The sequence below is a fragment of the Exophiala aquamarina genome, assembly GCF_000709125.1.
Source record: "Exophiala aquamarina CBS 119918 chromosome Unknown aczIA-supercont1.2, whole genome shotgun sequence".
NCBI classification, from domain to species: domain Eukaryota; kingdom Fungi; phylum Ascomycota; class Eurotiomycetes; order Chaetothyriales; family Herpotrichiellaceae; genus Exophiala; species Exophiala aquamarina.
In genome coordinates, this window is record NW_013550586.1 from 24,500 (window position 1) to 36,765 (window position 12,266).

The following is a 12,266-nucleotide window of genomic DNA, read 5'->3' on the forward strand; positions in this document are numbered from 1 at the left end:
TTCCAGCGCTGGCTACGACATCTCCAATCCACCGAAGCCTTGGTCTAACATAGAAGAACTTGAAAGTCATAGGAGCAGCCGTGGGTGGAATAATCAACGGAAACGTACCCTCCCAGTTTTTCGCGCCATTCCTGAGGAAAGATAAATCTACAGCTACCTCGGTTAAAACGATTATCAGCAACAGCTCTAGTTACGTAAAGCCTAGCGAGATGCTACTAGTACTTAGACGTCCAGGCGTAGGATGTACTTCACTTTTGAAAGTCCTAGCCAACCGGCGTAAAGGCTACAAAAATATCTAGGGTTAGGTCATGTATGGGTCGCTTAGCCACGAAGAAGCTAGACCACATCGTGGTTATATTGTTATGGACGAGGACGAGAACACATTCTTCCCCACTCTCACCGCTAGAGAAACGATCGAGTTTACTACACGCTTAAACGTTGCCCATAACGCCCTAACTAGCCCTAGCTCCTCCGAAGAGGCAAGACGTATAACTATAGACTTTCTCTTCCGCATGCTCAATATCTTTTATGCCAAGAACACGAAAGTCGGGAACGAATATATCCGTGGAGTCTCCGGTGGTGAGAGAAAACGTATCGGTATTGCGGAGGTCATGGCTACTTAGGGCAGTATATATCTCTAGGACAACTCTACGAGGGGCTTAGATGCAAGCACAGTACTACTATATTTATAATCCGTCAGGAAACTTACCGACCTATTTAGCCTTACGTTAATCGTCACGCTCTATTAAGCTAGTAATGGTATCTACGAACTATTCGACAAGATCCTAGTAGTCGAGAAGGGTGAATAGATATACTATGGCCCGAAGGAAACGGCAAGACAGTTCTTCGAAGACCTTAGTTTCGTCTATGTAGATGGTGCTAATATTGCGGACTTTGTGATAGGTATGGCACACTATCCCCGACCTCGATGGAATTACTCGACTCTAACAATAAGCAGGAGTCACTATGCCCACCGAACGATAGATTCGTACGGGTTATGAGTCTCGGTTCCCGAAAACCGGTGCTGAAATTCGCGCGCGATATGACGATACCGTAATTAAGAGAAACATAGACGCTAAACTAGACTATCCGGACTCAGCGACAGCCAGATCTATACCGCGGATTTCGTCGATATAGTCACTCGCGAGAGATTCCTAGGCTTCATAGCAAAGCACTCCTCATATAAAGTAAGTTCCTAGCTATAGCTCAAGGTAACTATTAGACGTCAGGTCTAGATTTTGCGTGGCGACAAAACTGTCTATTCGTTAAATAGGGCTTAAATGCCATCCAAGCATTATCAGTTAGCGCACTATTCTATAACTCACCGGATACCTCCATAGGAACTTTTCTTCGAAATGGGGCTCTTTTCACAGCTATCGTATTTAATGTCTTTCTAGTACAATCCCGAGGTTACTAATTCATTTATTGGTCGTTCTATTCTAACTAAACACCGAAGCCTTACGCTCCATCACCCTACAGCCTAGTGTTTTACATAGATTATCACCGATATCCCTATCGTACTCGTCCAAATCACAGCTTTTTCTCTTCCGGTCTACTTTATAGTGGGACTAACTATAGCCGCTAATATATTCTTCACATTCTAGTTCATACTTAATCTTAGTAACATTCTATCTTATAGCTTTTTTCCGAGCTATTGGAGCCGGTTTCAAAATATTTAATAATACCAGCAAGATTTCCGGAGTAGCTATCTTGGCGCTACTCTTGTATAGCGGATTTATAGTCCCAAAAATAGAGATGAAGCCCTAGTTTATCTAGTAAGCATCTACCTACGTACCCACATATAGAGCTTACTCGAATAGGATATACTAGGTCGATCCAATTGTATATACGTTAAATGCTCTTGTTTCCAACGAGATGTACAGCAAAGTTATTAGCTGTGCTAGACTAAATCTAGTCCCAACCGGGCCGGGGTATAATTCAGCCGAGTGCCAGGAATATATAGGTGTTCGCGGCGCAATGCCAGGACAAATTGCTATTTCTAGAGAGCAATATCTAGCATCTCTCAGCTATAGTCACTCGCACCCTTAGAGAAACATCGGAATTATTTAGTAAGTCCCTTATCTCCCTGACTAATATTATAAAACTTATTGTATAGGTTATAGTGGGTATTCTTCGTCTACCTAACGATACTCGGTACTCCAGCATAGCAAAGCGTCTCGTCGTAGAATGGAGTCCTCACAGTTCCGAGAGAACTAGCGAAGAAATTACCCTTCTCTACTGATGACGAAGAATCACAAAACCTAGCCAGGACAGCGGCTTCGGGAAGTAGTGCGTCCCTCGGCGCCCTAGATAAACAGCCAGGCAATGAACGATTGAATTAGAATAAATCTGTGTTCACATGGAGAAATCTCTATTATACAATTTCAACGCCTCACGGCCCTTACTAGTTACTCGATAACGTTTATGGATGGATTAAACCCGGTCAATTAGATGCACTTATAGGCTCATTAGGCACTAGCAAAACGACTCTTATGGACATGCTATTATAGAGAAAAACCGATGGCACAATTACTAGTTCGATACTAGTTGATGGAGCACCCCTTCCACTGGACTTCCAACGGTCCGCTGGATACTACGAACAACTCGACGTACATGAACTACTAGCGTATATTTCCTTTCCCTAGTTATCCTATATAGTCGTTTAGTAGTAGCTAACTCTTAATTCCTTAGTACCGTGAGAGAAGCATTAGAATTCTCTACCCTCCTACGACAGCCGCGATCTACTTCCAGAGAGGAGAAGCTAGCTTATGTCAAAGTTATTATTGATCTACTCGAGATACACGATATTGAAAATTGTCTAGTCGGACACGTTGGTGGAGAAGGCCTATCGGTCGAACAACGGAAACGCCTAACTATAGCGGTTAAGCTTGTCGCTAAGCCGAGCATCCTAACGTTCCTAGATAAACCGACATCTAGACTTAATGGATAGGCAGTATATAACATTTTACGGTTTCTCAAAAAACTAGCACTAGCAGGTCAAGCTATCCTCGTCGTTATTCATCAACCCAGCGCTCAACTCTTCTATATGTTCGACACCTTACTTCTTCTTACCAGACGTGGCAAAGCAGCCTACTTTAGGGAATTAGAGACCAAGGTAGTATATTAAAGGTATACTTTAGCCGTAATAATGCCGCCTGTCCAGCCGGCAAAAATCTAGTAGAGCATATAATTGATATTTTATCTACTAGTAAGAAGGACTAGAACTAAGTCTAGCTCTAGTCGCCCGAACATAATGCGATGCTCTCCGAACTTGAGAACATTAATGAAAAGAATATTTCACAGGTTAGCGATAATGGCGAGGAGTTCGCCGTAGGTCTATGGGCCCAGATTAAGCTTATTACAATACGGATGACTAAATTAATCTATCGGAACCCCGAATATGTCAACAACAAGTTCGCATTACACATCATTACAGGTCTCTTCTCCGGCTTCACCTTTTGGCAGATCGGTAATAGCGTTAGCGACCTCAACCTACGCATGTTTGCAACCTTTCAGTTTGTCTTTATTGCACCGGGAGTTATCAGTAAGGTCTACACCGCGACTTAAAGGGTATAAAGATTTAGCTAACCGAGAAACAGATCAACTACAGCCTCTTTTCATCGAGAGGCGCGATATCTACGACGCTCGAGAAAAGAAGTCGAGAATGTACACCGGGATTGGTCAATTCATCGCGGCATACGCACCGAATGCAACGGTAGCAGTACTCGCCAACCCTATCTTCATCTTCACTACCGTTGGCTACTACGGCGTCTTCGTACCGTACGAATAGATCGTTGATGGGCTCCGCTACTAGCTTTACTGGATTAATCCGTTCAAATACCTTATGGGCGGTCTACTTGTCTTTCCAAATTAGGATATTGTGGTTGAATATAGTGAGAACGAGTTCGCTCTCTTCGATCCGCCTGCCAACTAAACTTGTGCCCAGTATCTAAAGGATTATATGACAAGTCCATCCGGAACAGCAAGCAATCTTCTGAATCCTGATGCTCAGACTGGCTGTCGAGTCTGTCAGTGCTAGTATGGAAGCGACTGGCTTAAGTCTCTCAATATTAAAGAACACTACTATGGATGGAGAGATATTGGGATTGTGGCAATCTTCATCTGCTCGAGCTATGCACTTGTTTACTTGTTGATGAAGCTCCGGACAAAGAAAAGCAAGAAGGCTGAATAGAGAATACTGAGGCATGGTCAAATTAAGTCTGCTGACAGGTCCTTGTCGAAACACTGCATATAGAATGTAATTATAGAATGGACTAAGGGTTGTAAACTCGGTTCAAATCAATGTCCAGCTAGGCTCGATCTTGAATCTAAGCGGAGACATACTCTCGCCTTAAGCTATCCTACGAGAGTACAAGAGAGAATTTCTTGATAAGAGCCTTTAAGCTCGAAAGCTCGTAGTTGAAGCACTTCGCAGAAGCTCTCAGTCTATGCATCTGCACAATGACCGGTATACCCGTGTGTAAATTGATTACATCCACACGGGGTGTCCCAGAAATTTACGCATCGGCACAATAGTTAATGGTCAGATTACTCCCTCGCTGATGAAGTCGATACATTCCCCTACATCACTGATCCCCTTCATTTGCATACCTAGAACTCCTACTATCACCACCACGTAAAACATCATTACATCTTAAGGCAATAGCCCTGGTGATCTTTCATTGATAATTTAGTTGCAGCGTAATAGCGTTCTAGACGTCCTCTACTACATAGGCTAATTCTTCTGCTTGGTGTTAGTAGACCTGCCACCATAGTTTACTAGATAATACTAGTCGAGATAGCGTTTCTATATAGTAAGATAATTAGCTCTAGTATATTATAAAGATATAGAGTTTAGGAGTCTTTAATACGAAATATAGCGTTACACTAGGTTAATTGTTGCTAAAAAGAACTCTAAATCCTTAAGTCGGCCCACCATATAATGCAACAACCCTGTAATGCAACACTCTCCCTAACTACAATGACATCCATTTAAGCGTCTCGTACGGCGTTAGTAACGTCGTTAACGTACCATTCTATACATAGATTCGCGAATTAAGTCTTCTATAATGCTACGGACGAGAGTTGTGCCTATCTAGCTCTATCTATTCGATCCTAATACTCCTAACGTTGTTGCGCCTCCTATTAAGCCCTCTTAACCTCCTTAATCGTTATAAAAGCTTTATTCGAGTTAATTTCGACCCTCGTACGCCGAGTAGTAGTCTTTTCCTTTAGAAGAGTCGAGACCTTAGTTAATTTATACGATCGCTCGGTTAATTACTACGAAAACTAGTCGATTACTTTAGCTACCTTCTAAAGAACTAGACGAGCTTCCTTTTAAAGCGGAATATCTCGAAAGACTTCGTACGCTTAAGTCTAAAATTAACGCCTACTCTTAGGTATTATCGTAATAATACTAAGAGAGTGTTTTCGCTTCTTCGTACGCGGAGTTTATAGAGTGGCTTAAGGAGAATTAGCTCGTTAAATAACCTATAAGGAATTAAGGACTTTAGAGGGGTCGTACGGGTTTAAACCCGTCCCTTTCTAACTAGCTCGAATATATTAAGGTTAAAGGGCCTTTACTCTCGCTTTTATATAGTATTTAATAAATTATCTACGTTATACGGGTCGTATTTCGACGTATCTTAATAAATTAGCGACTTCCTTTCGGTATATACGCTTTAAGACCGAGAATATACTAATATTAAGTAGCTAAAGGATATGCGATAAGTATAGGGGTATATAAACTAACTAAATATTATATATAAAGTATTTATATATAAAATTAATCGATATATAACTCCTAGTATTATCGTAAAGAAGAAGTCGTACGCCTTCGTCGAGAAGAGTTTACGGAAGAAAAATTTAACGTAACTAGTTTAGACCGACTTTATTTATCGTAAAGGTATTATTAGTCGTACGGAAATGCTAATTCGATAGAGTATTCGCTAGAAACTAGGTTAACTATAGTTCTTTCCCCTTAAAGATAATTAGGAGATTAATCGTACGCCCTTTAGCTAAATAGGTCTTAATAATAGTTACCTAGTTACGATTTTCTAGGGTTTTCTTATATAAGCGCTTTATAATACTCTAGCTAAGTACTTACTAATTCGTATAGACTCCTATTCTAAGGCTATACTCATTAAAATTCTAGATATTGCTCGTACGAATCCCGTAGTAGATTACTACTAAAAGAAAGTAATTAAAGAAGGCTTATAGGGCTTATATTAATGTATTCTTAGCTCGGAGGTATTTAATCTTTCTTCCTACCTTTAATCGTACGTCTAGATAACGCTTTAGAAAGCGTTAGATCTAATTAACACCGATTGAAGATACGCCGCTAGAGGCCTTCGAAACTAGCCCTACGAAGTCGCGTACTTATATAAAGGTAGGAGGAGCGTCAGCGAGATCGAGGTTAATAATCCATCGTACGAGGAGCTCTTCTTGCATCGGAGATAGATTTCGTTGCGGCTCTCTTACTTATTATCGTATAAGCCCTCCTTTTAATCGTCGACTAAGTATAGTATAATTAACTAAGTACGTAGCGGCGGCGGCTCGGATTAAAGGGTATTTACGGCGTTCGTACGCGATCATCGCGGCTTCAATGGCTTACTAGGATTCGGAGGACATCCTGATACACTTATAGAGCAATTGGCTGAGAACTGACTGCGTACGAGAGAGAGAGAAGAGAGACACGACGCGTTGAAGGTTGGTGGGGAGAGTGTTGCATTACAGGGTTGTTGCATTACATGGTGGGCCGACTTAAATTAAAGTCTAAAGTCGACCAAGAATAAGTTTTAGGCTTTTAGCTAACAGTATAGGGGCCCGATTTCTATCGATAACTTATTCGTAATGCTGTCCGGTGCATACGAGAGTTGCCTATTCTCCAACGACAAATGGTACCTGACGCCACTCAGGATGAATCGTATCAGCAGCCACTTTGAATCGTACGCGCAGTCCTTCAGTTTTATGTGGGGAACCTGGTCGATACTTGCACAAGCGATAAAGGCCTATACCGGAGAGGATTAGAGGCACCTAGAGCCTCCTGCTTCTGATATGGTATATACGCGACCTTGTTCCCAGCCTCTCCGAGTTGCAAGTTTGACGAGTCATTCCCCAGATTCCTCTTCGATACTTCATGGATTGACCAAAGCTCATAAACCCACAGACCAGCGTTTCCATATGAGCTGACTTGAGTCAACTTTCGAAGTTCCCCCCGGGCTATAGCTTTAGGGTAAAAGCAGCGATGCATGAGACTGCTAGCAAGAAGAAGACTGGGAGGCCTTGAGATGGACTGGAGGCTCTAGAGGTCGGACTAGCGGAGGAAGTTGGGGTTTGCTGCTGGCTCGAAATCGAGTGACCATTGACCGATGTCGAGCCTGGATCACTTGAGCTTGTTACAACTGTCGGTGCGGATGTCATTTTAGCACCTTCGCAAACATAGATCGGATTCGTTCACCTGACCCAAAGATGTTCTCAGTCTCGTGTGGGCGTGACTTACCAGGCACATCAAGAGTCGTCTCTGCCCCAGTTGTAGCTCTCAATAACATCATGGTGCTTGTTCCCCTGCCACAACCAACGAGCGGAGTGAAGCCCGTGATATCAAGATTCTCAAAAACCTTATGTGTGACGCATTCCACATCACTGAAATCCAGAGTTAATCACAAAGGCTAGTTGGCTTAGATGGACTGAAAAGAGCTCACCAAACGATATTACCTCCATCGATTCCTCTGGCTGTCTGTCCAGCACATGCAGTATACACGTCGTCGCGACCACAGCCTGCATACCCTAATGTGATTGTGAATGGATTATCTATACAGGCCAGCCAATCTGTCTGCAGTGTAAGCGATACAGGATCTCTCATTTTTCGACAGGGATTCTGTACGTACAATACGGCCCATCCGTTCCGTTCTGACCCACTCCAATTGAGTATTGGTCCTGGGGAATTGCAGTCTGGACCACTGTGTAGAAAGAAGTCGTGACCGTCGTTGCCCGTGCTTCCAGGGCCCTTTGAGTGGTCGCCGTGAGAGGCGTAGGAGCAAGTGTAGGGCTCGGGTCACCATAAACGAGAGTGCTGGTGGTTGTAAGTAACAAAAGGGGTACCAAGAACATCATGGTAAGTTCGTCGGTCTCACTATCGGTGAAAACCGTTGATTGATAGGGACAATGCAATAACACGTCAATTCCAATAGCGTAGAAGAGGGCACATCGCAACCTTTAACTACTGATGTAGTTTCCACGTCTTCAATGGAAGCGGAACACTGTAGATCAGGTTTTAGCGCAAGGCGACACGCAAAGGCTTGCGAATGGCTTGATGACTCTCAACCGGTATCAAATCAAGGGTGTACTGACTTTCGTGTGACGGTGTGCCCGTCTCTGCCGTAACGCCACTGGGAGCCAGCCCGGAGCCAGCCCCTTATTGCCACAACACTACAACTCCCTAGGACGAAGGACAAGTGGTTTCTGGCGAGGGTCGAGCTGAATCGTTTGGAATAGTCTGCAGACGAGCTGTTCTTGAGTTTTGTCCTTGAATTATTTTGCTGAGATGATGCTTCGTCGACCCCTGAGGCTCTGCCGCTCTCGGCAACCACGAGCATACTCTGCTCCTTGCGATGATCGTCCGCAAAACGGCAGCCAGAGGCGACATCCAGACGTCCGACTTGGAAAGGCGACTGGCGGTGGGATCTATCGAGTTTCAGTTTCCTAGGCCTACATGAATCGGGATCTAGGCCAGTTGAAATTTGACCACATCTGATGATCGACTGTTATCAAGCGAAAAGCTGGCAGTGCCAAGGAGTTAAAGATCGCCAGAACTAAATTTTGTGGCACCAGGAACCTGCACTTGTCTATCAAATATCGAGAACCAAAACTTGGCCCTTCCTTGGGCAAAGATATTGCCAGGAATTCCCCAGCGAAGTTTTCGGATGCAGCGCTTGCCAAGAGAGAGGGAGAGAGCTGCCTTCGCTAAGCGAGGTGCGCTACATACTTTACAAAGTTCTTGGGTGATGGGAAAGGGTAATGAGCTTGCAAGGGCCCTGTCCGCGCCAAGCTTCTCTTCGCTCCGTCTTAACGCTCATATTTCATTGGTGCGCAAATCGGAAGTTAGATCTGGGCTAAACTCAGCGACCAGCAAGGGGTCAAGGACGGTGGCATATCAATTTGCGAACCTATTCCATCGACATCTCGACATGTCTTTGTGGCTTGTTCCGCTGTATGCAGGCCTCAGATCCGGCCCAGGGCAGTGAGGCTCTCTTTCCAACTATTCCCACAACCATATCACTCGCGGACAGTGCTGAACGAGCTTCATCCCTAACTACAGGAAAAGTGTGCACGCAAGAGTGACTCCCGCACCCCGCCCCACCCCCTTCCTACCCCCCAACTAGTTTTGGTGTCTCCTTTGTTTCTCAACCTGTCAACCACCGTCTCGTCCATCGCGCTAAGGTCTCTCCTGGCAACCGCCCCTAATACTGGGATCCCATCCCACGCCCCGTGCCAGCATATCATATTATTTTCAACCTATACCCCAGCCATGCCTCTTTTTTGGAAGAGACTGCTAGCAGCCCGCTGCGAACATTGCTGGAAGCCGCAAAGCTAAACATCTTACAGTTGGGCGTGACGGTCGCATCGATCTAACGGCTTGACGCTGAGCCAAGAGATCGTTACGGTCCTTGGAAGCCGATCTGCTCTTAGATCTGGGTTCTGATGGCCATCTCTCCCTATGTCAGCCGATTATGGGATTTCAGCTAGGAGCCGCCCTAGTTAGTTGGATGTTGAGATGCCGATAGCCATTTGCGCCGCTGGCCAGCTGTTAGATATGGCCGATGTTACCGATTACTTTGTCAATCCTGAGAGCCTAGTATGTGAAGTCTAAAAGTCTACAGCATCTAGGCTATAACCAAAAACAAACTGTCGTTGCCTAAGACCATGGTGGATACAATTAAATCAGTTGAATCCATTTTCCTCTCCAAGACAACACGTCTTCGCGACAAAAGACGCCCCAACTTGACATTACAATGACCTCTATACACTCCTTTGAACGAATTCTTCACGCTTCGGTTTCCTTTCGATGTCCCTGGTCTCGGTCAAATAAACGTCACTCATTTTGGAATTTGTTATCCGGGCTTATTTTACATTTCGACACAGAGTCCGTAGCGATCTAGTGGCTTGTCAGACTTCTTGTCGAACTATTTGGGGCAATCATAATCACGAAAACCGCGCTCGAAGCCAGACTTGATGCGCAAGATCGCACAGCATTGCATTACCGTTCGACAAAGCATTTTCTGGAGTTTGTTTGTTTAGGCATGCTTATCTGGGAGAGCATCTTCAGGCAGGCAAGCATCCTCATACCAGGACCGGAAAGCATTCGGTGTGGGGGATAATGCGATCTTTGACTCAGTTTCAGGTGGGACGAAATGATATTCATCAGGGAGTGTACTGATAGCCGCTGGCAACACCAACATCTCTAGCAAGTCGTCAGGTCCATCTCTACTGGCAACACCGCCAATGATAACGCCATCTCCAAGCTTTTCCGGCTCTGCCCCTTTTCAGGAAATGCTCCAAGTCGAAGATCCGAATATCTTCGTCGTCTTCATATATCCAACCATCCCAGCCCGTTGCTTTTACCAGCTGACCAGGTACGCCTTTATCTAGTGCTTTGCTATCCCATTGACTTAATTCCGATAACTGTCGTGCATCCATGCAATATCTACCGAGCGGATACCAACTCTGAGCATCTCGCTCTTCAGCGTTACTCTTGATAGAGGATATTATGTCAGACACGCTGACCTGAACAAATAGACTGCTCAAGACACCTTCTTTTGGCAGGCATTGTTGTCGCAATACTGGAGACAAAGCCAGCCGAAAAGCTACAAAAAGATGTTCGCCCGCTTTAGACTCATATCAGAGACGCGCTTGTAGGCAGCTTCCGCACTCTCGAACTTTTGAAGCCATATCAGCAACCACTACTAGTTGTTAGGACGGGCGTGCCATACTTCATTTTCCTGTTCATGAACATTGCCAATCTGAAACCAGATATCTTCTTCCCGTAAAGGCAGTGGTGGGTCTTGCACAATATATCTAAAACACTTCGAAAGGGTTAGCAACGTATATAAGTAACTATTGAAGGGCTTTCTGACCTCGAGACTAGGCTGAAATTTTTGCTGTTGCTTATAAATTACACCAAGTCTGAAATACACCTCCTTCGCCCTTTCGGAGTTTGGTTGTACTCGCACAACTTGAATGAAAGCTTCTTCGGCCAGCTTTAGCAAGCCATAGCGCTCGTATAGAATACCAAAACCATACCATAGTTTCGGATCCTGGACAGGTGTTAATTGGTTCGTTTGTGCAGCAGGGAGGACATTACCGCAGGATCTGGCAAGTGGTACAGCGCTTGCTTGTAGGCCCCGTACGCTTCTTGGAGATTGTCCGTCATTAGATAGCAATGGCCTTGAGTGTTCAGTAGCTGACAGTTCTTGTGTTAGACGCTTATACGTACCTAGATTACACCAGACCTCTCCATTGGAAGGCTCTAGTCTAAGAATGTTTTGAAGTAATTCAATAGCTTCGGGATACTTCTCCATACTACGCAATATTCGGGAGATCGTGTTCATGATTCGTGTCGAGCGTTGATTATGTCGCAGCGCTTGTTCATAAGCGAACAGTGCATCGTCCAAATCACCAGCCACTTCGTTCAGAAAACCTAGAAAAGGGAGCATGTGGGATACCAATCTTGCCGCAGTGCAACGGGTGACTCACCAATTTTATCCCAGGTTGACTCATTGAGCTGTGCCAGTAGGCGTTTTTTCTGGGCACATCCCCCAGCTGGTGCTGCATCATTGACTTGCATGAATTGAAGGCTACGCTGCATGCCTAATACGCCGGACGGAGCCTCCGCCACTTCTTCCATATTATGTGTCTTGACTTGTAGCTGGGCAATGAGGTATGTTATTCAGCAATAGCGTCCGTTTCAGGGAGGTCTCTGACCATCTTATGGTAAACTGGGAATCTTGATGCTGAATTTAGCCCGGCAAGGTATATCTCGGGTGAACCTGCGAGGAACTTGTTCTACTGACTAGTAGCTCGCGGATGTGAAGACTATGTCCCTTTAATAACCTCGGTTGTTATCTGAGAACTGAAAGGCGTTAAGCGACTAATAGGGCTGATGGCCAACCTCTGACTAAGATCGGGAACGAGCCGACATAAAGGTTTAATGGCTGATTGGACTGGACGAAGCTCAAGAAGGCCTCCTTAATCAAGGAGCAGCACGA

The 12,266-nt window shown here is 44.7% G+C and overlaps 3 protein-coding genes across 3 annotated transcripts; 2 read left to right on the forward strand and 1 right to left on the reverse strand.

Annotated features, from left to right (window-relative positions):
• Positions 1–308: 308 nt before the first annotated feature.
• A1O9_01866 (ATPase) lies at positions 309–623 on the forward strand (the record flags this gene model as incomplete). Its single annotated transcript, XM_013407442.1, has 1 exon — positions 309–623. The coding sequence occupies one exon, from the start codon at positions 309–311 to the stop codon at positions 621–623; it is 315 nt and encodes a 104-aa protein (XP_013262896.1).
• A 2,635-nt stretch (positions 624–3,258) lies between these two features.
• On the forward strand, positions 3,259–3,790 carry A1O9_01867 (uncharacterized protein; the record flags this gene model as incomplete). The annotated part of the gene is made up of 2 exons (XM_013407443.1): positions 3,259–3,544; positions 3,600–3,790. 2 exons carry the CDS (start codon positions 3,259–3,261, stop codon positions 3,788–3,790), a joined length of 477 nt encoding a protein of 158 aa, XP_013262897.1.
• A 7,075-nt stretch (positions 3,791–10,865) lies between these two features.
• Positions 10,866–11,905, reverse strand: A1O9_01868 (glucose repression mediator protein; the record flags this gene model as incomplete). The annotated part of the gene is made up of 6 exons (XM_013407444.1): positions 10,866–10,961; positions 10,992–11,084; positions 11,136–11,315; positions 11,363–11,445; positions 11,495–11,698; positions 11,755–11,905. The coding sequence occupies 6 exons, from the start codon at positions 11,903–11,905 to the stop codon at positions 10,866–10,868; spliced, it is 807 nt and encodes a 268-aa protein (XP_013262898.1).
• Positions 11,906–12,266: the final 361 nt, after the last annotated feature.